Source organism: Motacilla alba, chromosome 25 (assembly GCF_015832195.1).
Source record: "Motacilla alba alba isolate MOTALB_02 chromosome 25, Motacilla_alba_V1.0_pri, whole genome shotgun sequence".
Classification (NCBI taxonomy): domain Eukaryota; kingdom Metazoa; phylum Chordata; class Aves; order Passeriformes; family Motacillidae; genus Motacilla; species Motacilla alba.
Genome location: NC_052040.1, coordinates 1,414,523 through 1,438,773, shown reverse-complemented (window position 1 = coordinate 1,438,773; position 24,251 = coordinate 1,414,523). Strand labels below are relative to the sequence as shown.

General features: G+C 63.0%; 2 protein-coding genes across 3 annotated transcripts in view; one reads left to right on the top strand and one right to left on the bottom strand.

Moving 5' to 3' along the window:
- NES (nestin) overlaps nt 1–863 on the bottom strand; it is a 7,264-nt gene extending 6,401 nt beyond the window's left edge. Inside the window, exon 1 of the mRNA XM_038161720.1 lies at nt 4–863. Within this exon, the coding sequence (XP_038017648.1) occupies nt 4–696 (693 nt within the window). The 5' untranslated portion in view covers nt 697–863. The remainder of the gene's footprint in view (nt 1–3) is intronic.
- Nucleotides 864–7,123: 6,260 nt separating this feature from the next.
- Nucleotides 7,124–23,008, top strand: BCAN (brevican). Of its 2 annotated transcripts, XM_038162176.1 has the most exons (11): nt 7,124–7,357; nt 13,136–13,228; nt 13,331–13,723; nt 14,423–14,597; nt 14,689–14,816; nt 16,292–16,585; nt 18,293–18,541; nt 19,153–19,272; nt 19,444–19,827; nt 22,255–22,362; nt 22,842–23,008. In XM_038162176.1, exons 2-11 carry the CDS (start codon nt 13,144–13,146, stop codon nt 23,006–23,008), a joined length of 2,103 nt encoding a protein of 700 aa, XP_038018104.1. In that variant the 5' UTR covers nt 7,124–7,357; nt 13,136–13,143. The 2 variants fall into 2 exon arrangements, with proteins under 2 accessions (XP_038018104.1, XP_038018105.1); XM_038162177.1 differs by lacking the exon at nt 18,293–18,541.
- The last annotated feature ends 1,243 nt before the right edge of the window (nt 23,009–24,251 follow it).

The window sequence follows — 24,251 nt, the reverse complement described above, 5'->3', positions numbered from 1 at the left end:
TTTCCAGATCTCCGAGAGTCTCTTGGAGTAATCCTCCACCTCCACCGGCTGGAAAGCCACCGGGGCGCAGCGGAAACTCTCCAGGCTGTGGGAGAAAGTGGCGATCTCCTGGTCCAGCCCCGCTTTCTCCTCCTCGTGCACCTCCAGCAAGGCTTCCACCTCCTTCTCCAGCTGCACAGCTCTCTCCTTCAGCCAGATCTGCGCTCTCCTCTCCTCCTCCAGCTCCTTCCTGCTCAAGGCCAGCTGCTTCTTAGCTTCTTCTCGGGCCGCCTGCTCCTTCTGGCACCTGCTCTTCACCTGCTGCACCTCCTCGTAGAGGTTGTCCCTGGCCAGCTCGGCCGTGCACTTCTCCCTGAAGGCGACATCCAGCGCATCCCGCAGGGCTCGCAGCTCCTCCTCGTACTTCGCCCGCCACGAGTCCCCGGCCGGGCTGCCCTTGGCGCTCTGGATTTCAGCTCGCAGCACCTCGTTCTCCTCCTCCAGGAACTTCACGCGGGCCAGGTACGCCTCCAGCCGCTTGTTGAGGTCCCACATCTGCAGCGATTCCTCTCCCAGGGCTCTCGGCCCCGCGAAGCTCTCGGTGCTCAGCATGGGCGCTGCCGGGGGATGCCGAGGACGCGGGGAGAACGCGAGGCGGAGCGGGAAGGCGGGGAGGGAAGCGAGTGCCTGGGAGCAGAGGGGAGCGCAGCTATTCATACTCTGCGCTGTCGAGTGGGAGGCCCCCGAGACCCGGACGAGCAGCCGGATTTAACCCTTGCGCGGCCGAGCCGGCTCCAGCCCACGCGGGCTCGGCGCTGAGCTCCGATTTCACGGCCCCGCGGAAGAGCAAGGTGCTCCTTCCCACTTCGGGAGGGTCACTTGAGGGCTTGGATCCTCTCCCGGCGTGGCTGGGCTGGGAATGCCCTCCCTAAAGCCCGAGGGCCATGCCAGGGAGCCGGAGGCTGCCCTGGGGCTCGGCGAGGAGCTTGGGAGGTGTCCAAGGGCGCTTGGCAGAGGCCCAGCCTGGCCGCAGCATCCCTCGGCCGTGGCTTCTCAGCCCCGTGCCGCTCTGAAACCTGGGGGCAAGGAGCCCCAGAGGAGCCCACCGGGGGTCTCAGAGCCCTGGGGAGGGGCTGGCTGCACCGAGGACATCTCCTGGCGGGTCCCTGGATCCATCCGTACGGAAATGCCTCTGCTCGGGGAGCACAGCTCAGCCGCTGCCTCCCCGGGGCACCGCATCCAGCTGTGGCCAGCTGCGGCCAGCTGCGGTCTCCCCTCTCTCCAGATGTGCTGAGCCGGGAGCCCAACGGGAGCAGCTCCTCCGGCAGCCTCCGAAACTTGGCAAGAGGCGGCTCCGAGTTTGGTTTCCGTCAGAGCTTCCCCCCGCGCGGTCAGGCAGCCACGGTCGGATATTTGGGGATTAGGAGTTTGGATTTTCTCTCTTTATTTACCCCAGATGACTTCTCTGGGGGAAGGGCAGCGCTCTGGCGAGGGGCGGAGGTTCAGGATTTCAAACTCGGGGGGTTTTTTGTGAACAAAAGGAGCAAGAAAATGTCGCTCGGGCAGAGACTTGCCAGCGTTTTCTCCCGGGAGACGGTGATTTTTTTTCCCACGGGAGGGTCCCTGCTATGTCCTCACCAGGGCAAGGAGGACAAGAATGTCTCCTCCCGAGCTGTCCCACGGCACAGGCTCCGGGCGAGCGCTGCTGGAAAGACAAGCAACAGTCCCCTCTGCTGGCAAAGGCCACCCAGAGCCGGCCCCGAGCTCCTTCCAGCCCCCACCCTTCCGGAGCTGCTGGGGGTCTCACGCCCCCCGTATGCGGGAGCAGCAAAGCGGGGTCCAGCAAGCCCTGGCAGGGACGGGGTTTTCCCCTGGTGCCTGGACGGGGGGATGGCGGGGGGATGACCCGGCTCGGGGGTCCCCAAAGGCATCGTCTTTCCGGCTCGTCTCCGGCCAGACATCCTGTCTGGCTCCTTGGCCCGGCTCTGCTTTGCCTCTCGCAGCCGAGATTGCAACGCCACGAAGGAGCCCGGGGAGTGCTGAGGTTCAATAATTGATCTGGGGTCTCCAGAGCCCCGGGCACTGAGGCCATGCCGCGTGTCTTTATCTTCCTCCTCCTGATTCCCACAGCGCATCTGCTCCAGAGCTGCTTCCTCACTGCCTGGCTGCTCCCACTCTCCTCCTTTCCACCTCCTCTTTCCACCTGGGATGTCCAGGAGCTGCAAAAAGACCCCCAGTGCTCATGGCTGCACTGGAGGCTCCCTGGCAGTGAACAATTCCTTCCTCCCTGGCCTTGTCCCCCTCTTCCTCCTCCTGCCTTTTGGGGTCCCCCATTGCGCCTGGCCCCTCTCTCTCAGCTGGCAGCAGGGCTCAGCGGGATGCTCCAGATCCTGCAGCCCAGGGGGGGACTCGGGATACCCAGGGGTGCTGAGGAGTCCCAGTGCTTCCCTGGGGGATCCTGGGGGCAGAGCTGGGGCCACCCTGGAGTGTACATGTCCCTGTCTCCCTTCCTCCTGTGGTGGTGAGTGACTTAGGAGGGGACATCTGTGCTCCTGGGGGGTGACCGGGGCCAGGGGACTCTCAGAAGGGGGGTGTCCATTGCCCGAGGGGCTCTCATGGGCAGAAGTCTCTCAGGAGGGGGTGTCGGTGTCCCTGGGGGATGTTTGAGCTCAGGATGCCCCAGGACAGGGATATTGGTGTCTCTGGGGGATGCTGGGGATCAGGGTGCCCCAGGATATGGATTGCTGTGTCCCTGGGGGATGTTTGAGCTCAGGATGCCCCAGGATGGGGATGTCCATGTCCCTGTGGGATGCTGGGGATCAGGGTGCCCCAGGATATGGATTTCTGTGTCTCTGGGGGATGTTTGAGCTCAGGATGCCTCAAGATGGGGATGTTGGTGTCTCTGGGGGATGTTTGAGCTCAGGATGCCCCAGGATGGGGATGTCCATGTCCCTGTGGGATGCTGGGGATCAGGGTGTCCCAGGATATGGATTTCTGTGTCCCTGGGGGATGTTTGAGCTCAGGATGCCCCAGGACGGGGATGTCTAGACCTCTGGGGAATGCCTGGGGTCAGGACCCCCTGAGGATGGGATGTCTGTGCCCCTGAGAGGTTCTTGGGGTCAGGACCCCCTGAGGATGGGATGTCTGTGCCCCTGGGAGGTTCTTGGGGTCAGGACTCCCTGGGATGGCACCGCTGGGGGGTTCTCAGGGTCAGGAACCCCTGGAAGCAGAGGGTCTGTCCCCGTGGGGTGCTCAGGTGGCCGCTCAGCAGTGGCAGAGCTTTGTGGGGGCGGCAGTTTGAGGGTGCCCCGCGGCCCCAGGGTGGGAGCTGGCCCGTGCCTGGCACGGGGTGCGTGGCACGGGCTGGTACGTGACTTGGAGCAGGGCTGCAGGAGGAGGGGGAGGAGGAGGAAAGCACAGCTGGGCACTGGGGCCTTTCCAGCCTGAGCACAGCTGGGCCTGGGGGGGGTTGTTGGGGGTCCCTGTGGGGGTCCCCCGTGCCTTTCCATGGGAGGGCTGAGCCCCAGCGTGTCCAGAGCTGCAGGGAGGGATGGGGACGCTCCGGGGTGTCTGCCCGGGGCTGTGCCCTGCTCCTGCCCGTTCTCTCCCTTCTTTCCAGCAGCTGCGTGTCCCGAGGGCTGCGGCAGCAGCCGCACAACTGTCCCAGGCTGCACCTGAGAAAAGGCTGTGAGAGGACCAGAGAAAAGAAGGAGGAACAATCCCCGTCTTCTCTTGCTGCCCCGGGTGCTGCGAACACGCGGAGTGTGTTACGGGGATTGGGATGCGCTGGATTTTACCAGAGGGGGGTTTCTTAATTCGCCAGTGGTGATGGGGTTTGGGTTGGAGGATCAGTTAGGTCCACCTGTATCATAACTGGCTGTAAAAGCAATGAGTTTCTTAATATAAAATAATTATTAATAATATCTAATACAGATTAATAATACATAATAAAGATTAATAAGAATACACAATAAAGATTAATAATAATACATAATAAAGATTAGTAAGAATACATAATAAAGATAACAATAATACATAATAAAGATTAATAATAATATAAATCAAGAGAGAATTGATCAGCCTTCTGTGAATCATGGGGTCAATGCTGATCATTACCCAGCTGGGGACCCCTTGTGATGACAAAGGACTTTGTCCCATGGATGCCAACAGCCAGGAAGGACCAGGAGCTGCCCTGGGAAGGAGCTGGCACACCTGGAAAGTTCCCTCCGAGCCAGCAAGGAAACCCCAGTGTGGCAATCACATTCTCTGGGAAAAAATCCCTTTGCCCAGGATTTTTCTCCTGGGAAGCTGAGAGGCCTCAGAGAAAAGGAAAACAATATTTTCCTTTTTTAAATTTTTTTTGTGTTTTGCTCATGCGGAATGTGCTTGCGGATTGTTTACCCACAGGTGATTGTTTCACTGGGTTCTGCTGGGAGTTGTTTTGACTCTTTGGCCACTCAGGGCCAAGCTGTGTCGGGACTCTGGAGCGAGTCACGAGTTTTCATTATTGTCTTTTTAGCCTTCTGTAAGTATCCTTTCTGTATTCTTCAGTATAGCATAGCTCAGTATTGTTTAACATAATATAACATTATAAAGGAATAAATTATAGCATTATAAAGGAATAAATTATAGCATTATAAAGGAATAAATCAGCCTTCTGAGAGCACGGAGTCAGATCCATCCTTCCTCCCTGCCACGAGGGTTCCTGCAAATACAACACCCCAGGCTCAGGGAACGTTTCTTCCCAATGAGGGGGGAGGCTCCTCCTGAGCAGGCTCAGCTCCCCAGCCCCAGCCCTGCCCCACAAAGAGCAGTTCTGAGGGTTGGGTTCCCATCGGGAGCAGGATGGGAGCCCATGGCCTGGGATTGGGGAGCCCTGCCCCACAAAGGGCAGTTCTGGGGGTGGGGTTTCCATTGGGGGCAGGATGGGGGCCCATGGGCTGGGACTGGGGAGGGGAGGCTGGGGCAGCCCTGGGGGTTCAGCCCTGAATGTCCCGGTGCCCGTCCTGGCATGGCAGTGGGCACCGTGTGTGAGAGTGAGTGTGAGAACGTGAGGGTGAGTGTGAGAGTGAGTGTGAGAACGTGAGGGTGAGTGTGAGAGTGAGTGTGAGTGCCCAGCCGTGTGAGTCTGAGTGTGAGTGCCCAGCCGTGTGAGTGTGAGTGCCCAGCCGTGTGAGTGTGAGTGTGAGTGCCCAGCCGTGTGGTGTGAGTGTGAGTGTGAGTGCCCAGCCGTGTGAGTGTGAGTGTGAGTGCCCAGCCGTGTGAGTGTGAGTGTGAGTGTGAGTGTGAGTGTGAGTGTGAGTGTGAGTGTGAGTGCCCAGCCGTGTGGCGTGAGTGTCCAGCCGTGTGGCGTGAGTGTGAGTGTGAGTGCCCAGCCATGTGAGTGTGAGTGTCCAGCCATGTGGTGTGAGTGTGAGTGTGAGTGTCCAGCCATGTGGTGTGAGTGTGAGTGTGAGTGTCCAGCCATGTGGTGTGAGTGTGAGTGTGAGTGCCCAGCCGTGTGGTGTGAGTGTGAGTGTGAGTGCCCAGCCGTGTGGTGTGAGTGCCCAGCCGTGTGAGTGTGAGTGTGAGTGTGAGTGCCCAGCCGTGTGGTGTGAGTGCCCAGCCGTGTGAGTGTGAGTGTGAGTGTGAGTGTCCAGCCATGTGGTGTGAGTGTGAGTGTGAGTGTCCAGCCATGTAGTGTGAGTGTGAGTGTCCAGCCATGTGAGTGTGAGTGCCCAGCCGTGTGAGTCTGAGTGTGAGTGTCCAGCCATGTGAGTGTGAGTGCCCAGCCGTGTGGTGTGAGTGTGAGTGTGAGTGCCCAGCCGTGTGAGTCTGAGTGTGAGTGTCCAGCCATGTGGTGTGAGTGTGAGTGTCCAGCCGTGTGGCGTGAGTGTGAGTGTCCAGCTGTGTGGTGTGAGTGTGAGTGTGAGTGTCCAGCCGTGTGAGTGTGAGTGTGAGTGTGAGTGTGAGTGTGAGTGTGAGTGCCCAGCCGTGTGGCGTGAGTGTCCAGCCGTGTGGCGTGAGTGTGAGTGCCCAGCCGTGTGAGTGTGAGTGCCCAGACGTGTGGTGTGAGTGTGAGTGTGAGTGTGAGTGTGTGAGTGTCCAGCCATGTGGTGTGAGTGTGAGTGTGAGTGTGAGTGTGAGTGTCCAGACGTGTGGTGTGAGTGTGAGTGTGAGTGTGAGTGTGAGTGCCCAGCTGTGTGAGTGTGAGTGTCCAGCTGTGTGATGTGAGTGTGAGTGCCCAGCCGTGTGAGTGTGAGTGTCTGAGCATCACCCCTGCTCCCCCCCCGAGCTGCTGCTCCGCCGAGGCCGACTCTGCCGCCCGCAATTATTTCCCAGGGTGACAAATGATTCATTCTGCTCAGGAGCCGTGGCTTTCTGCAAACTCACCCGAGCAATTCCCTGGCAGGCTCCGCGCCGCCCCCCCGGGCGGGGAATGCTCCGTGCCAGGGAAAGTTTCAGCGAGATCTGCTTAATAAAGTCCCCGATGCCAGCTGCCGGGTGCTGCCCTTCTGCCAAGGGGCTTGAGCCTGCCGGTGGCGTGTGCCAGCTGCCCGCCAGACCCCGCTGGTGCGCAGGTCCCCGGCATCGCTGCAGGAACGAGGATTTTGGGCATTGCAGCCTAAAGATGCATAAATTATCCCGGCCCTGACGCAGATGCAGGCGGGTAAACTGAGGCACGGAGCGAACCAGGCTGTGGGTGCTGTGCTGCCGGGTTGGCTCTGGCTGCTCCCACCACCCTTGGGGGGCTGGCAAAGCCCCTGGGCTCCTCCAGCCCTGGACGGTGCCTCCAGCCACCTCGGCCCCTTTTACATGACAAAGCCTCTGCTGGCTAGCGGGACCCCCGCCCGCGGCCCCCTCCCCGTCCAGCTGAAGCTGCCAAATCCCAGGAATAAGCACTCCAAGGGCACTCCCGTGCCATGGCGGGGTCTGGGGGGGGGGGGGACGACACCCCCATTCTCTGCTGCCCCGCTTCTGCTGCATTGGGTGCCCGGGCTGAGCATCCTCCTCATCCTCCTCTCGTGCGGGCTTTGCCAGCTGCCAGGAGGGAGGGACGGGGAGGGACGAGGAGCCTGCCAACACGGTAGTATCTTTTTTTTTTTTTTTTTCCCTTCTTAATTAGGGGAAGGAATAAATATAAAAGGAGGAGGGAAAGGGGAAGGGAGAAGGGAAGAAAAAAAAAAAAAAAAAGCCGAGTGGAGGACACGGACACACACACACAGAAGCCTCTTTTCTCGGTGCCTGCACTTATGCCTGGTGCAGCTCCTCGCCAGCCCTGCTGCCAACCTGCTGCCCGCGCTGCCCCGCAGGAGCCGCAGCTCAGCCGCACGCCGGGCCCCGGGGCCAGGGCAGCCCCCGCCGGCGCTGCCGTTCCCCCCGCCGCGCACGGAGCCAGGTGAGCAGCGGGAGCGCCGGTACCGGGGGTGCCCCGGGCGCTGCGGTGTCCCCGGGAGCCGCGCTTTTCATTCCCGGTCTCGCCTTCCCACTCCGCACGGGCAGAAAGCGAAACGAGACCCGAGCCGGAGTGGGATGCCCGGAGGTTTCCCGGGGCTTTACCCCGCGGGGGGCACGGGGCACCGTCCTGCCCTGCAGCGGGGGATGCTCGGGGAGCTTTGTCCTTGTCCCCGACCCTCCCGAGCGCAGCTCGGAGCTTTTTCCGAAGGGGGGGCAGCTCGCAGTGGCTCCGCAGCGCCGGCGGCACGGCGGGGGCTGGGGGGGGACTCCTGCGAAGTTGGAAGGAGAAAGGATTTTGGTGCTGCCCGGCTGCTGCAGCCTGGAGCCCAGCCCGGAGCCCAGCAGCGGGGCTCCGAGGTGTCGGGCAGAAAGGGAATTTTCCGGGTTATTTCCTCAGGAAGCTCGTTTTGGGAGGCGGGCCAGGGATCCGGGATGGGGCCGGTGTGTTCCGTTTGTCCTGCAGAGTCCCTGCTCCTTGTCCCAAGGAGGCTGCAGGCAGGCTGGCAGCGCAAAGGGAAACTGAGGCACGGAGCCGGGCAGGGATCCGGCTCCCCCCACTCCTTCCCGGTCGTGTCGCTGCTCCCCGTGGGGGTGGGCTGGGCTCGGGGGAAAGCTGCCCGGTCCCGAGGTTTGGGATGGTTCTCCCTGTCCTCCCCCAGCTCTCTCTGCTGGTGTCCCAGTGCGGGAGGCAGGGGAGGGCCGGGGGGAAATGTTTCAGGATTTTCACGGCTTTTTCCGACCGATCGGCCCCGCTGTGAACCCGCGAGCCACCGCGGGGTGTCCCGGGGACCGGCAGTTTTCCTGCAGCCCTCCTCGGAGCATTTCGTCCCCAGGATGAAGGGGCTGCCCTTGAGCATCCCTGCCAGGGACCTCTGCTCCTGTCACTTCTCGCTCAGCCCAACCCAGAACCTGTTGCTCTTCCTTTTGGCCGCCCGAGGGGTGGGAGAATCCTCCCCGTGCCCGGCCTGGAGCGTTTTGCAGCTTCTGGGCTCGGGCACGGCAGGGAGAGGCTGAGCGGGATGTTTTAGGGCTGCTTTGCAGGGAATGGCTTTAGACTGGGCAAACTGGGAGATGGGGCGAGGCTGTGCTGGGGGGGAGGGAGATGCGAGTTTGGCAGCGGGGGGCTGGCTCCCAGCTGAGCTGCAGGGCTGAAACCAGGGACCCCCTCCCTCCACCCCGCCCCGCCGCCCCGCCTCGTGCCTCAGTTTCCCCAGCAGAGCCTGGGGAGGCGGGGGCGGGTGTGCAAAGCCTTCACGTGTGCGTGTGACACACTTACCCGGGGCTACACGTGCTGCTGCGTCCCGGGCAGCCCCTGCGGGCTCTGCTCGCCCCCCGCCCCTCCCCGCCGGGGCCGAATCTCCCCAGGGACCCTCCCCGCGCTCTCCCGACCCCCCTGCAACAAGGAGCCCCTTTCTTCGGGGGGCTCGGGGTCCTGGCAGCTGCAGGGAGCCCCCCTCCTCCCCACCTGCTTCCGGCCTTGGAGCTCTGCCAGGAGCCCGCCGGGGCTGGCATGCGCCTGGCACGGCCCCGCTCCCACCGGGGACCCCTCCGGTGGCCGCCCCCAGCCCGCCCGCGGGGGTGGGGACGGATCCCGGAGGCAGGGCCGGTTTGTGGCTCCGGGGTGGGGGGGACGGACACGGCGCATCACGAGCGAACGGCGGCCGTGAGCGGGGCTGCGGGTCCGTGCCCGTGCGTGTCCGGAGCCCTTTGCCGGTGGGGCCGGGGCTGGAGCGGGGCCAGGCCGTGCCGGAGGCTGCTGACTCATTCTGCAGCTGAGCATCCCTGGAAAGGCACGGCTCTGCTCCCTCCTCCTCCTCCTCCTGCGGGCTGGCAGGGCACCTTGGGAGCGGCGTGAGCAGCCGTCACGCGGAGGGGACAGGAGAAAACCCCTCTCCGGAGATGAAAAGGGACATCCACTCGCAGCAGCTCCCGTGCTCCTGGCCCAGGCGCTGCAGCCCCAGATCCTGCGGGTGCCACAATTCAAGGAGGCAGCTCTGAAAGCGGGGCCGAGCTCAGGGGAGAAAGGAAGAGCAGCGCTGTCCCAAAATAGATTTCAGCTCCATTTTCCACCTGGTTTCCCTCAGAAATGGAGGTTAGCTGGCCCTGCCACGTGCGTGCCTGGGTGTCTGTCTGATCCAGCAGCTCCTGAGCTCTGAGGTGTCTGGGACAACCGAGCTCACGAGCTGCTGCCATTATAATTATTCAACCTTTTTTTGGCTGCTCCTCCCTACCGCTCTCAGCTTTTCCCTCAGAACTTGCGGGTCAAAGCATTTTCCATTTGTGGCGAGCAGGAAAAATACCCAACGCAAAAATCCAACCCCAAACCCCAAACCCGATGTCTGAGAGTCTCTGGTCATCGTGGGACTCCAGGACCTGGGCCCATCACCCATGGGCAGGGTGAAGCTGGCTTTAACCCTTTGCACACCGCGCTCCCAGTGCCAGCACACAGTCAGGGGTGGGCACAGGAGGAGAGCAGACACTCCAGCTTGCCCAATTCCTCTGGAATTTTATCTCTTGGATTTCCTCCCCGGGACTTCAGGGCTGCTGTCCGCGCCACCACGGCGCCTTGGGGACAGGAAGAAAAGGTGCCAGTGACAAAAGCCTTCCTCGCTTGGCTGCCCAGGGGGTGGCACCAGCCCCCGTGCTGGAGCCTGGCCACTGCTGCCACGCAGGAGGGTTTTGTGCCTCGCTCCAGAACCATGGGGCTGCATTCAAAATATCTGTCTGGAGCACAGAAAGCCCCTGCCTTGGCCCTGGCACCACTGGCCAGCTCCTGGGCTTTGGCTGCCCCTGCTGGGAAGGGGACGTTTGTGCTCTGCACTGCAGGGTTGATGCCCATGGGGTGTGGTGCCAGGGGCTTTTTTTTGGTGTTAGGAGCTGTGCATGCATAGCGGCTTGCGCTGTGGGCTGTACACCCCTGGTGCGTGGTGCCAGGGATGTGCATGGTGCCAGGGATGTACATCCATGGTGCCAGGGGCTGTGTACCCATGGTGTGCACTGCCAGGGATGTACATCCACAGCTCCAGGGGCTGTACATCCATGGTGCATGGTGCCAGGGATCCAGGGACTGTGTACCCATGATGTGCACTGCCAGGGATGTATGTCCATGGTGCCAGAGGCTGTACATCCATGGTGTGTGGTGCCAGGGATGTACATCCATGACTCCAGGGGCTGTACATCCATGGTGTGTGGTTCCTGGGATGTACATCCATGGTTCCAGAGGCTGCACATCCAAGTTGTGTGGTGCCAGGGCTGTACATCCATGACTCCAGGGGCTGTACATTCATGGTGTAAGCTGCCAGGGTTGTACATCCATGGTTCTAGAGGCTGCACATCCAAGTTGTGTGGTGCCAGGGTTGTACATCCATGGTGCCAGGGGCTGTGTGTCCATGGTGTGTGGTGCCAGGGGCTGTATATCCATGATGCCAGTGTTCTACACCCATGATGTGAGCTGCCAGGGCTGTACATCCATGGTTCTAGAGGCTGCACATCCAAGTTGTGTGGTGCCAGGGCTGTACATCCATGGTGCCAGGGGCTGTGTACCCATGGTGTGAGCTGCCAGGGTTGCACATCCATGGTGCCAGGGGCTGTGTGTCCATGGTGTGTGGTGCCAGGGGTGTACATGGTGCTAGAGTTGTACATATGTACATCTGTGGTTCCAGGGGCTGTGCCTCCGTGGTGTGTGGGGCCAGGGCTGTATGACCATGGCTCCAGTGGCTGTACATCCATGGTTCATGGTGCCAGGGCTGTATGACCATGGCTCCAGGGGCTGTACATCCATGGTTCATGGTGCCAGGGCTGTATGACCATGGCTCCAGGGGCTGATGACCATGGCTCCAGGGGCTGTGTGTCCATGGTGCGTGGTGCCAGGGCTGTATGACCATGGCTCCAGGGGCTGTACACCCATGGTGCGTGGTGCCAGGGCTGTATGACCATGGCTCCAGGGGCTGTACACCCATGGTGCGTGGTGCCAGGGCTGTATGACCACGGCTCCAGGGGCTGTGTGTCCATGGTGCGTGGTGCCAGGGCTGTATGACCACGGCTCCAGGGGCTGTGTGTCCATGGTGCATGGTGCCAGGGCTGTATGACCATGGCTCCAGGGGCTGTACACCCATGGTGCATGGTGCCAGGGCTGTATGACCATGGCTCCAGGGGCTGCCCAGCTGTGGTAATTGGTGCTGGGGTGTGCATGCACAGTATTTGGTGCCCAGGCATGGATTCACACCCTCTCCCTAGAGCAGTGGTCCCCTGGGCACACTCTGGGAACACAGCTTGAGGAGGGACATGGGTGACCAGGGCAGCATCCTGTCAGGCTGTCCCTGCAGCCAGCGACTGGACATGGCCGAAGCTGCTCCTGTGGCTGCTGAAATCGATACAGTGCAAAGAGCTCATAAATTACAAAGCTGCTCTGAGTCTCAGCTGCTCTGTTCCCAAGCAATGGCACGATGCATCCCTGGCACGGGAGGCTGAGGAGCCCCAAGGAGCCTCTGCAGAGGGGTCAGGGGGCATTGGAGCAGTGCACCTGGCAGGGACATTTCCCCACATTCCCAGCATCAGTCTCCTCTCTGGACGGCTGCAAGAGCAGCAGGACTTCAAGGACACCCAGAGCCCCCTACGACGTGCCTGTCACCCCTGTGCTGCTCCCTGGAGAGGGTGGGTGATGGCAGTGCTGGCCACTGGGCTCTCCTTTCAGCGCTGGTCCCCAGCCCACCGGTGAGAGCCCTTTGTGCCAGGCAACCTGAGAGAGGCACGGGACATAATGGCTGCTTTGGGCAGCCTCGCTTTTCCCAGCCCGCGCACGGGGAGCCTCCGGCGTGAGCTGAATGGCAAAGAAGCCGTCCTGCTCCTTCCCTCCCCCCCTGCCCCGGGCTTTGTGCGCTCTGGGCTGTCCCCCCCTGCTCGCTGACCTCAGCTCCCTCCGCCAGCCACCCCTGGCAGGGCACATGTGCTCAAGCGCACGCACACGCGTGGGCACACCCGCAGGGTGCAGCAGCACGAGCACGCCCGTGTGCCCTGCCTGCTCCCTGACCTCCCTCAGCACCTCTCTCCTGAACAAACCCTCCCTGAGGTTTCTCACGGTGGCACCACGGGCACACAGCCCAGGTGCTGGCATCACCTCCCTGCCCGCTGCAGCCAGCACTTGGGCAGGGACCATCTGTGCTCTCCAGGCCAGGCTGGACTCTGCTGTCCCCAGGGGACCCAGTCCCTGGGAAGGTCAGAGGGGCTGGATGGCACCCAGTGGCTGCCAGCCAATGCTCCTGGTTGCTCAAGTTGTCTCCTTTCCCTTGTGAGCCGGCGCACCTTCCCTTCCCTTCCCTTCCCTTCCCTTCCCTTCCCTTCCCTTCCCTTCCCTTCCCTTCCCTTCCCTTCCCTTCCCTTCCCTTCCCTTCCCTTCCCTTCCCTTCCCTTCCCTTCCCTTCCCTTCCCTTCCCTTCCCTTCCCTTCCCTTCCCTTCCCTTCCCTTCCCTTCCCTTCCCTTCCCTTCCCTTCCCTTCCCTTCCCTTCCCTTCCCTTCCCTTCCCTTCCCTTCCCTTCCCTTCCCTTCCTTCCCTTCCCTTCCCTTCCCTTCCCTCTGTGCACCAGTGTCACATCCATCACCCCACACGCCCCCAGGCTCTGGGGGATCTCCCCAGCCTCTTCCCCTCCCTCAGGGATGGGAGGTTTTTGGTGCTTTGATGGATTCTGAGCCCAGCTGGTGGTTTTTGCTTCCCCCTTGCAGGGCAGAGCATGGCCCCAGCCCTCCCGCTGCTGCTGCTCTGGCTGTTTGTCCCCACGGTGCTCCCGGAGGTGTTTGGCCCTGGAGATGGCCCAGGTAACTCGGCACCCATGTGTGCCCCATTGGTGTCGTCCAGAGGGGTCTTGGGGGGGCCCCTCACACCAACCCTGCTCACAGCTCCTCTCTTCTCCCACCCAGAGGACCCCAAGGCTCTGCAGGTGTCCATCCCACGGCACCCAGCCCTCGAGGCCGTGCTGGCAGGCGACATCACCATCCCCTGCCTCATCACCTACCTTGGCCCCCAGCCCACCGCCGGCACGGGCGGCCGCCGCGCCGTCCTGGGGACCCCCCGGGTCAAGTGGACCTTCATCTCTGAGGGCAGGGAGGTGGAGATCCTGGTAGCTCGGGGGGACAGGGTGAAGGTGAGCGAGGACTATCGGCTGCGCGCCTCCCTGCCCATCTTCCACCAGCGCTACACCAACGCCTCGCTGCTGCTCACCGAGCTGCGCCCCAACGACTCGGGCATCTACCGCTGCGACGTGCAGCACGGCATCGAGGACGGCCACGACATCCTCCATGTCAAAGTCAAAGGTACTTCGGGGTGGGATTTGGGGCAGCTCGGGGCCCTCTCCTGGCTCGGCAAACGCTCCCCTGGGTATTGGAGCAGGACGACCCCCAGCAGGGGAATAACGTGCAACGACTCTAGCGATTTCAGAAGGCTGAACAATTACTTTATTAAGCAATTGTTTATTAACTAATTGCTTTATAAGCAATTCGTTTATTTGTTTATTAAATAATTGCTTATAAAGAAATTTGTTTATTACCTAATTGCTTTATAAACTATTATAACTATATTATACTACTGTAGTAATACTAGAGAAAAACCCGTGACCCTTTTCCAGCAGTCACGGCACAGCTTTGACCTAATTGGTCAATCAATCCAAACAACCCTCACCAAAGTTCAATTAACAAACCCCTTCTGGTGAACAATCCCCATAACACATTCCGCACGTGCCAAACAACAAGAGCAGCAAATAAAGATAAGAATTGTGTCATTCCCCTTCTGGTGAACAATCCCCATAACACATTCCGCATGTGCCAAACAAGAGGAGCAAATGGAGATAAGAATTGTTTTCATTCCCTTTTCTGAGCTCTCTCACTGCCTTCCCCAGGAGAAATCCTGGGAAGGTTGTGCCCTGCTGCTCTCTGTGAAGAGAGCTGCGGCCACACCCTGGGTGCATTTGGGGGGCTGCTGTGGAGCCCCTTGCCCACGGCCGTGTCTGCCCCCAGGGGTGGTGTTCCACTACCGGGAGGGCTCCATGCGCTACGCCTACACCTTCGCCGAGGCGCAGGAAGCTTGTGCCAGGATCGGTGCCAGCATCGCCACCCCCGAGCAGCTCTACGCCGCCTACCTGGGGGGCTACGAGCAGTGTGACGCCGGCTGGATCGCCGACCAGACCGTCAGGTGGGCACCGCAGCTGCCCGGGCCTTGTGCCCGGGGCCTCGCTGCTCCTTCCCCAGCGAGTCACCAGCTGCCCTGTGCTTTCCTGCCTCAGGTACCCCATCCAGACCCCCCGCGAGGCCTGCTACGGAGATATGAACGGCTTCCCCGGGGTGAGGAACTATGGAGTGGTGGACCCGGAGGACATGTATGATGTGTACTGCTACGCTGAGGACCTCCCAGGTGCCCGTGGTGCCACCTCTTGCCCTCCTCTGCTTTTGCTCCCACGCTAACTCGCCCCTGTAACCTGTTGTAAACCCAAGTGAAAAAGCTGCAGGCGCTGTCTTTGGGGTGTGGGGACTCGCTGTGCTGCTTCCTAAAGCATTCCTGGTTCACTTTGGTGGGTGGGGGGCTCTGTCCCTGGCAGCAGGCAGCGCCCAGGCTGGGCTGTGCCCACAGTGATGTGCCCCAGACCAGCAGCACGCTGTGGTGGGTGCTTTGGGGTTTGGTTGTGTGTGTGCCGTGCTTCGCATGAGCTGCAGGGCTGCAGATCCTGCCTGGCTCTGTGTACCTGGGGGTGCCTGGTCCCTCCTTTGGGGCTCCCCGCTGGCGGTGGCAGCTGCTGTGGGGTGGGTTGGTGGTGCCAGGCAGGTGGCAGGGGTGAGGGACAGGGTGCAGCTGGGGGGGTTGGTACGTGCTGTGCCTGGGGGCAGTGGTCCCCAGCCCTCCTGAGCATGATGCCCGATGCCTCAGCGCGGTGCTCACTGGCCTTACAGGTCTCAGAAATGTCCCCCATGTGCATTGCTCAGTGCAGGACCTGCAGGTCTCCTCAGAAATGTCCCACACGTGCATTGCTCAGTGCAGGACCTGCAGGTCTCCTCAGAAATGTCCCACACGTGGATGGCTCAGTGCAGGACCTGCAGGTCTCCTCAGAAATGTCCCCCACGTGCATTGCTCAGTGCAGGGCATGGACCTGCTCCTCCACAGTCCCGTTCAGGGGTGCTTCAAAGTCTCAGCTCTGTTTGCAAGGGCAGGGATCAATCCCCCGTGGTGTGAGAGCTCCAGCCCTGCCTGTGCCCTGCACTCCGGCTTTCTGTGCATGGGCAGGGATGCAGGGAAGCAGGCAGGGAAGCACTCAGGAAGGTAGGGAAGCAGGCAGGGATGCAGGCAGGGATGCAGGGAAGCACTCAGGAAGGCAGGGATGCAGGCAGGGATGCAGGCAGGGATGCAGGGAAGCACTCAGGAAGGCAGGGATGCAGGCAGGGATGCAGGGAAGCATTCAGGAAGGCAGGGAAACAGGCAGGGATGCAGACAGGGATGCAGGGAAGCAGGCAGGGATGCAGGCAGGGATGCAGGGAAGTAGGCAGGGATGCAGGCAGGGATGCGGGGAAGCAGGCAGGGAAGCACTCAGGAAGGCAGGGAAACAGGCAGGGATGCAGGCAGGGATGCAGGCAGGGATGCAGCGATACAAGCAGGGATGCAGACAGGGATGCAGGCAGGGAAGCACTCAGGAAGGCAGAGAAACAGGCAGGGATGCAGGCAGGGAAGCACTCAGGAAGGCAGCCCTCCTCCAGCCCCCCGTGTGCCCCCACACACCGCAGTCTCCATCTCCACGCCAGCTCCTGGGCTCATGCAGAGAGTGGAGGAGGCGAGGGGGCTCCCGCAGCCCTTGCCCTCCCTCCCCAGCTCTGACTCCCGTCTCCCTCCTCTCTCCGCAGGGGAGATCTTTTTGGAGACGGCCCCGGAGAGGTTCACGCTGGAGGAGGCGGCGCAGCGCTGCCGGGCGCTGGGCGCGGAGCTGGCGAGCCCGGGGCAGCTGTACGCAGCCTGGAACGCGGGGCTGGACGCCTGCAGCCCGGGCTGGCTGGCCGACGGCAGCGTCCGCTACCCCATCGTCACCCCCCGGGAGCGCTGCGGCGGGGCTCTGCCCGGCGTCAAAACCATCTTCCTCTTCCGCAACCAGACGGGATTCCCCGATGCCCAGAGCAGATACGATGCGTACTGCTTCCGAGGTAAAGAGAGGCACCCCCGGCCCGCCCGTGCTCCCAAGCAGGGACCGGTGGGAGGCCTCGGGCAGCCTCCGGGCGGGAGTGCACGTCCCCGGCGGGGCAGCAGAGTCGGGGTCGTGCCGGGATCCCTGGGTGCTCTGGGTGCCGGTGCCGCGCTGTCGGGGCAGGACAGGGGTGTTTGATGCCGCCTGAACCTGCAGTGCTAGGACAGGGACGCCTTGCATGCCGATAGACCTGAGAGGGGAGGCATAACCTGCATGGTCCTGACGCTGCATGCTGACACCTCGACGCTCTGCACGGGCCTGACACTGCGTGCTGACACCTCTTGGTACAGCAGGGATGTTCTGCATGATCCTGACTCTGCATGCTGACAGCTCCCCAGAGAGCAGGGATGCTCTGCAGGGTCCCAGCAGTGCATGCAGGGTCCCAGCAGTGCATGCTGACAGCTTCCAGTACAGCAGGGATGCTCTGCATGGTCCCAGCAGTGCATGCTGACAGCTCCCCAGAGAGCAGGGATGCTCTGCAGGGTCCCAGCAGTGCATGCTGACAGCTCCCAGGACTGCAGGGATGCTCTGCAGGGTCCCAGCAGTGCATGCTGACAGCTCCCAGTACAGCAGGGGTGCTCTGCAGGGTCCCAGCAGTGCATGCTGACAGCTCCCAGGACTGCAGGGATGCTCTGCAGGGTCCCAGCAGTGCATGCTGACGGGTCCCCATGGAGCAGGGATGCTCTGCAGGGTCCCAGCAGTGCATGCAGGGCCCCAGCAGTGCATGCTGACAGCTCCCCATAGAGCAGGGATGCTCTGCAGGGTCCCAGCAGTGCATGCTGACAGCTCCCAGTACTGCAGGGATGCTCTGCAGGGTCCCAGCAGTGCATGCAGGGTCCCAGCAGTGCACGCTGATGCGCTGTGGCAGAGGAGGGTGGCCCTGCATGTCCTCAGTCCTTGGTGCCAGTTTATTGTGACAGAACAGGGGTGTCCTGCATGGCAGCGTCACTCTGCTTGGGTGCTGCGGGCACGGCTCCAGGAGGGTTCATCCCCCCGGGCTGCAGGCCTGGGGAGCACTCCTGGGGCCCCGGGCTGTGGGGCACAGCCTGCCAGGCAGGTTTGGGGTGGTGGTGGGCAGGAAGGAGAGCTGTGGGGAGCAGCAAGGGGTGCCTGTGAGCGGTGAGGCAGGACAGAGCTGGCAGGGATAACGGGCACAGAAAGAGGCAGAGCTGTCCCTCCACTCCTGCCTGACCCCACGTCTCTGCGTGTCTGCTCGGGGCCGTGGGGCTCACAGTCTGGGGATGCTCAGCATCTCTGGGCCTCAGTTTCCCCATCTCTCAGCAGGGAAAGCCTGGCTTAGGCAGGATGGACCCGTGCCGTGATTCCACACCCCCTGTAACCCACTAACCCCCCATGCATGTCTGCCCTCCCCGGGGTGGGGATGGGGGTGCAGAGGAGGATCCCCGCAGGGAGGGGAACGCAGGGTTTAGGATCTGGCCCCACCACGTCTGCTGATCCCCACGGCTCCTGCCGGGGCTGGTGGCTCTGCCTGGGAGGGCCTGATCCTCGCCCGTGCTGACCCCATCTAGAAGGGGAAGGGGAGGCTGAGGAGAGCTGGGTCCCTACTGGGGTGCCGAGGCTCCAGGCCTGCCGTGGGGTGAGCTCATCTCTGAGTGCTGCGGAGCCAGGACAGGGCAGTAATACCCCACTTTCTTTCTGCCCACAGAAGGGACAAACTCTTTCCCTGAGGCTGCAGGAAAATACCAAGGCCAAGAGCCCGAGGAGAATCTCCTCCAGGAGATTGTCACAGTGGCAGAAAAGCTGGAGGAGCTGCAGCTGCCCCGAGCGCCCGTGGAGCTTGAGTCGCGAGGGGCGATTTACGCCGTCCCTCTCTTTGAGGACCCTGACCTGGGCAAGCCGAGCCAGTCCCCCGAAGACGCCCAGCACCCCCCCCTAGCTACCTCCGTGTCCTCAGGTCACCCCACCCCCGCCTCCCCTTTCCCCACAGCCCTGGCCAGCCCCGAGGCAGGTGTCCCGCTGAAGCTGGGGAGCCCATCCCCTGCCGAGGAGGACGGGGGACAGTGGGGGACTGTCCCTCGCTGGTAGGTGGAGCAGCTGCTGAGGTGGTGCCAGGGCTGGGCCACAGAGAGCAGCCACAGAACGGAGGCGCAAGGAGAGGGCAGAGGCACCTGAGGGTGCCTGGGTCACCCCAGCTGTCCCCGTCCTTCCCCCAGGGCACTGGTGTCTTGGCATAGGGCTGTGCAGGGGCAAAGGGACATCTGCGTGTCCCAGCATGCAGGGCCTGTGCTGGAGCAGGCTTTAGCAGCACCAGGAGCCGGAGAAGGGAGCTGGCAGCTGGAGGGACCCCGGGCGAGGTGCAGGGCTGAGGGGCTGAGCGTGGCTCTCACACTCGGGCCAGAGCTCAGTCAGCCGCGCCGCCGCGGAGGGGACAGTGTCACAGGGGCTCGGGGCCACTCCCATGTCCCCGCACACCTTTGTGCGAGCAGGATGGGCAGCGCTGGCAGCAGCCCTGCGCTCCGGCTGCCTCCCGGCCAGCTCACTGCCTTTCTGCCTTGCCCTTTGCAGAGGAGGAGCAGGGAGCAGCGGCGGGCAGGGGCCCCGGCAGCGCATCGGCGGAGAGCCCGGGCGGAGGGCGACACCCCGGCCGGCCCATGGAGCCAGAGGGACCCACCGGTGCCCCAGCAGGTGACACGGAGCCTCCCGAGGGCTTTCCTCGTCCGCCCAGCCCCGCCGCCCCCACGCAGCGCCCAGACCGTCCGCGGGACGCCTTGGGGCGGCCGGCGCGCCCCGCCAGCCCTGGGCCACCCGGGCACCGCCTGACGTCGCCAACCAGCGCCGCTTCTGCCACCTCGACAGAGAGCCGGGAGGCCGCTGGAAGCCCCCGCCGCGGGCACAAGGCCGGAGGGGCGAGCACCCCGTTTTCAGCCGCGGAGGACGCCGAGCTCTCCGGAGACGTGGTGGAAAGCGCCGGGGCGCCCCCGCTGCCCCCCGCGCCCCCGCAGCCGCAGGAGGAGGGAGAGGAGCAGTCGGGAGCCGCGTGGTTCCCCTCGCCCGCCGCCCCGGGGGTGACACCGTGGCACGCAGCGCCGCCCGCCAGCAGCAGCGCGCCGCCACCGCCGGGCGCGGACCGCGGCACGCCTGCCGCGGCTTCCGAGGAAGAGGAGGAGGAGGAGGAAGAGCATCCCGCTCCCTCCGTTGCCACCGTGGAGGGTTTCCTTGCAGCCGTTCCGGGAGAAGCAGGTGGGACCCGCAGGGATGGCCTCGGCTCTCCCCGTCCTGACAGCTCCGGGGTGGTCCTGCCGGGGACCCCGCCGGGGGAGCCAGCCCCCAGCACGGCTGTGCCCCTGCCCGCCCTGCCCACCGAGCGGGCCAGCGTCGGGGCGGGCGCCTGCTCGGCCCGGGGTCCCTGCCGTGCCACCCTTGCCCTCGGGGCAGCCGTCCTGGCTGCTCTGTGGCACTAGAGATAGCCGACACCTTTCCTTCACGCTGTGCTTCCCTCTCTCTGTCCGTCTGTCCGTGTCTCCTCTCTCTCTCTCTCTCTCCTCCTCAGCTGGGTAAGGGAAGGTTACAGGTCTGGAGAAGCACATATTTGTCAAACAAATTGGTCTGATCTCTGCATGCACTTAAATCTCTTCTACTTCTGTGAAGTGTTTTAATGACTGTTTCCATGAAAAAGCCCGATAAGCAAGAGGCAGCCCCAGTCCCTGCTCTGACTAACCGTGGTACTAATAAAGGGAATTAAAAGCTTTGTAGAACAAGCATCTCGGCGAGCTCTTCCCTTCGTCCTTGCGCCCGCTGCCCCTGCGCCTCTCCCACTGACGAACTAATCCCTGCCCCCGGCCCTGCCAGTCCCCGGGAATGGGGTGGGAGGGACCCCTGGGGGCTCTGGGAGGGCTGGGGCTGCTTTGCACCCTCCGTGTGGCCCCCCCGGGACCGACCCTGCGCTGCCCTGGGAGGAGGGGTGAGGGCTGGATGCTGCATGGCACAAGCAGGGGGACACAGGGGGGACACTGCTGGGGGTGCAGAACCCCGCCATGACCACCCTGCCTTGCGCAGCCCTCAGTGGCCAGGCACCCTAAAATCACTGCAGGACCCTGCGGACCACATCCCCCAGCCCCCCGCGCCACGGGCTGAGGTGGGTGAGCAGAGGGAACACGAGCTGCTGTGGGTGGGTGTCACCCACCAGCCCCACTCTGCCCTCCTGGGTGTCCCCAGCTCTGATGCCCATCCCGCTGCCAGTCCCCTGCCACCTCTGCCCCATCTGCAGCAGAGGGCTCCGTGAGGGGTCCCTGGGCCTGGCAGTGCCCAGCCCAGCCCCACGGCACGGAGGAGGCTCTGGGGAGGGTGGCCAGACCCCGCGGGATGGCTGCCTCTGCCTTGGCAAGGAGAGGTGCCCGGGAGCAGCCAGCCATGTGACATTAGGGCCCTGGATCGCTCATCCTGCTCCGCGCCTCGCTCCGCTGGGGACGGATGAGCTGCACACCCCCAGGGGGCCACCAGCACCTCGTGGGGAGGCGTGAGGGGGGCAGCATCACCCTTGTCACGTCCCCACCGAGCCCAGGACCATAAAACAGGGCATGATCAGGCTGAGTGGGTCAAGGACTTTGAGAGTGCCCTGGGCTGGTGCTGGCAGCGGCCGTTCATCACGCTGTGAGCTGGGCCGGGAGCACACGCTGTGCTCCGGCTGCGTTACTGACCGTAACAGGCTCCTGGGCAAGGGCTGGCTGGGTGAGCAGCCTTGGCCAGCCTGGAGGTGACACCAGAGGGACAGGCCCGCAGTCACCTTGCCGCCAGGCCAAGGACACGTGGCTGGGATGTGCCGACAGCTTTACGGTCTGCGTGCTGCCCTCCCAACACACTGCATCGCCCCAGGGAAAAGCAGGAGCTGGCCCTGGGCAGGGGGAGTGGGCCAGGGGCTGGCGTGGCAATGAGCCCAGTGGAGATGAGAGCATCCAGCTCCTAGTGAAGGGGAGATGAGAGCATCCAGCTCCTAGTGAAGGGGAGATGAGAGCATCCAGCCCCTAGTGAAGGGGAGATGAGAGCATCCAGCTCCTAGTGGAGGGGAGATGAGAGCATCCAGCCCCTAGTGAAGGGGAGATGAGAGCATCCAGCTCTCATCTCTGTGCTCCAGGGGAAGGCCAAAACCTCAGGTCTGGCCAGCTCTGGGCCAGGACTGCTGAGCTGTTCACACCGCTGGTGGAAGGGCAGTGTGGGATTGCTCCAGGCACGTCCTGGTGCACCTGAGACCTTCACCTGGCCCAGAGCTGGTGGCCCCAGGAGCCAGCTCCGAGACCTGCTTGCTGTGGGGCGCTGCAGGGATGAGGCTGTTGAGCTCTTGAGTCAGGGATGGAAAGAAAGACTGCAGTCTTCAGGTGGATCAGAAGCTCTGCTTGGTGAAAGGAGAGGGTCTTTTATAATGTGAACCATCTCACACTGCTGGTGACTGTGAACAGCACACTGTGGAGAACCAAAACTACAAACAACGCTTACAGAAAGAGAGATAATTATTGTTTGAGTTCTTTCCTCTAAGATTCCCAGGCTCAGCCTGGGAGAAATCGTCTCTGTTCTTTCTTGGCCTGAGCTGAGAATCTCCCCGAGGCCGTGGCACTGCTGGGCACCGAGGAGGCGCCCGAGCTCTGCGGTGAGCACGGCTGCTGTGCCTTGCAGGTGGCTGTGTCCCCAACCCCTGCCTGAACGGAGGGACCTGCGTGGAGGACGGCGCCCAGCTCACCTGCCTGTGCCTGCCTGGCTACGGAGGCAGCAGCTGTGAGACACGTGAGTGCCCTGGATGCCACCCTGGCCGTGTGAGCGCCGTGGGTGCCACCCTGGCCGTGTGAGTGCCCTGGGTGCCACCCTGGCCGTGTGAGCGCCGTGGGTGCCACCCTGGCCGTGTGAGCGCCGTGGGTGCCACCCTGGCCGTGTGAGTGCCCTGGGTGCCACCCTGGCCGTGTGAGCGCCCTGGATGCCATCCTGGCCGTGTGAGCGCCGTGGGTGCCACCCTGGCCGTGTGAGTGCCCTGGGTGTCACCCTGGCTGTGTGAGCGCCGTGGGTGCCACCCTGGCCGTGTGAGTGCCCTGGGTGCCACCCTGGCTGTGTGAGCGCTGTGGGTGCCACCCTGGCCGTGTGAGCGCCCTGGGTGCCACCCTGGCCACGCTGCCCAGCTCCTGCTGCTGGCTCGGCTGAGGAGGCACAAGCGAGGGGCAGTCGGGAGCCTGGGGGGAGCCGGGCTCCGTGCTGACCCTCTCCTCTCTCAGCCCTGAGGAGGTGCAGCCCCGGCTGGGACAGCTTCCAGGGCGCCTGCTACAGGCACTTCTCCACCCGGAGGAGCTGGGAGGATGCAGAGAGCCAGTGCAGGCACTACGGGGGGCACCTGGCCACCATCCTGACCCCCGAGGAGCAGGACTTCATCAACGGTATGTGACCCTGCTGCCTCCCTCCCTCCTCCTGTGCCCCGCAGGGAGCTGCAGTGCCGGGCTGTGAGTTTGACAGAAGGTAGACCCCGGCCCTGCGGGGCTGGACGGACACACGGACGGATGGGAGAGCATGGATGGTGCACGCAGAGCCAGGGAGCAGACAGGTTCAGCCCTTGAGATGTGCCCAGAGGATGGAATAGAGTGGAGAAGGGGTTCTGGAGCACCTGAGGGAGGTGGGGGGGCTCAGCCTGGAGAAAAGGAGGCTCAGGGGGGACATTCTCACTTTCTACAGCTCCATAACAGGAGGACAGAGTCACTTGGGGGTCGGGCTCTGGAGAGTGCCCAGAGAAGGGAACAGAGCTGGGGAAGGGGTTCTGAAGCACCTGAGGGAGTGGGGAAGGGCTCAGCCTGGAGAAAAGGAGGCTCAGGGGGAACGTTCTCACTTTCTACAGCTCCCTAACAGGAGGGTGGAGCCACCTGGGGGTCGGGCTCTGCACCCAGGGAAAAAGGGACGGGAGCAGAAGAAGCTGCGCCAGGGGAGGGTTAGGTTGGATACTGGGAAAATTCCTTGATGGAGATGCTGCCCCATGGCTGAAGGGATTTGAGACCTGCGGATGTGGCACCTGGGGACAGTGGTGCCCTGGCTGTGGGGGATGTTGGGCTCCATGATCTTGCAGGTCTTTTCCAACAAAATCCTGCGGTCCGGTGATGGGTGGACAGACCAGCAGAGGGTTGGGTGATGGGTGCAAGTAAATTTGAAGGCAAAGCCATAACCTGCCTGAAACCAGCCCTGGAGGGACAGGGGGGGAGGCAGAGCAGGGGACAAGTGCCGTGGGAATGGGACAGAGAGCAAAGAGACCTGAGGGACACGAGGGTGGAGGAGGAAGGGGCAGGAGAGACCTCACAGGAAGCTGCAGGGACACGAAGGGACAGGCAGGGAGATGCAGGGCCTGGCAGGGACTGACTGGACCTGAAAAGGGACTGGTAGAGCCAGGTGGGGACTGATGCAGACAGGTGGGGACTTGCAGGGACAGGCGGAGACCTGCAGGGACAGGTGGGGACAGGCGGGGACGGGAGGGGACAGGCGGGGACTTGCAGGGACAGGTGGGGACCAGCAGAACCAGGTGGGGACAAGCAGGGACAGGTGGGAACCAATGGGAGATGCCGGGACCTGCAGGGCCAGGTGAGAACCGGCAGGGCCAGGCAGGGACCGGCAGGGCCGGATGGGGACCAGAAGGGACAGGCGGGGAC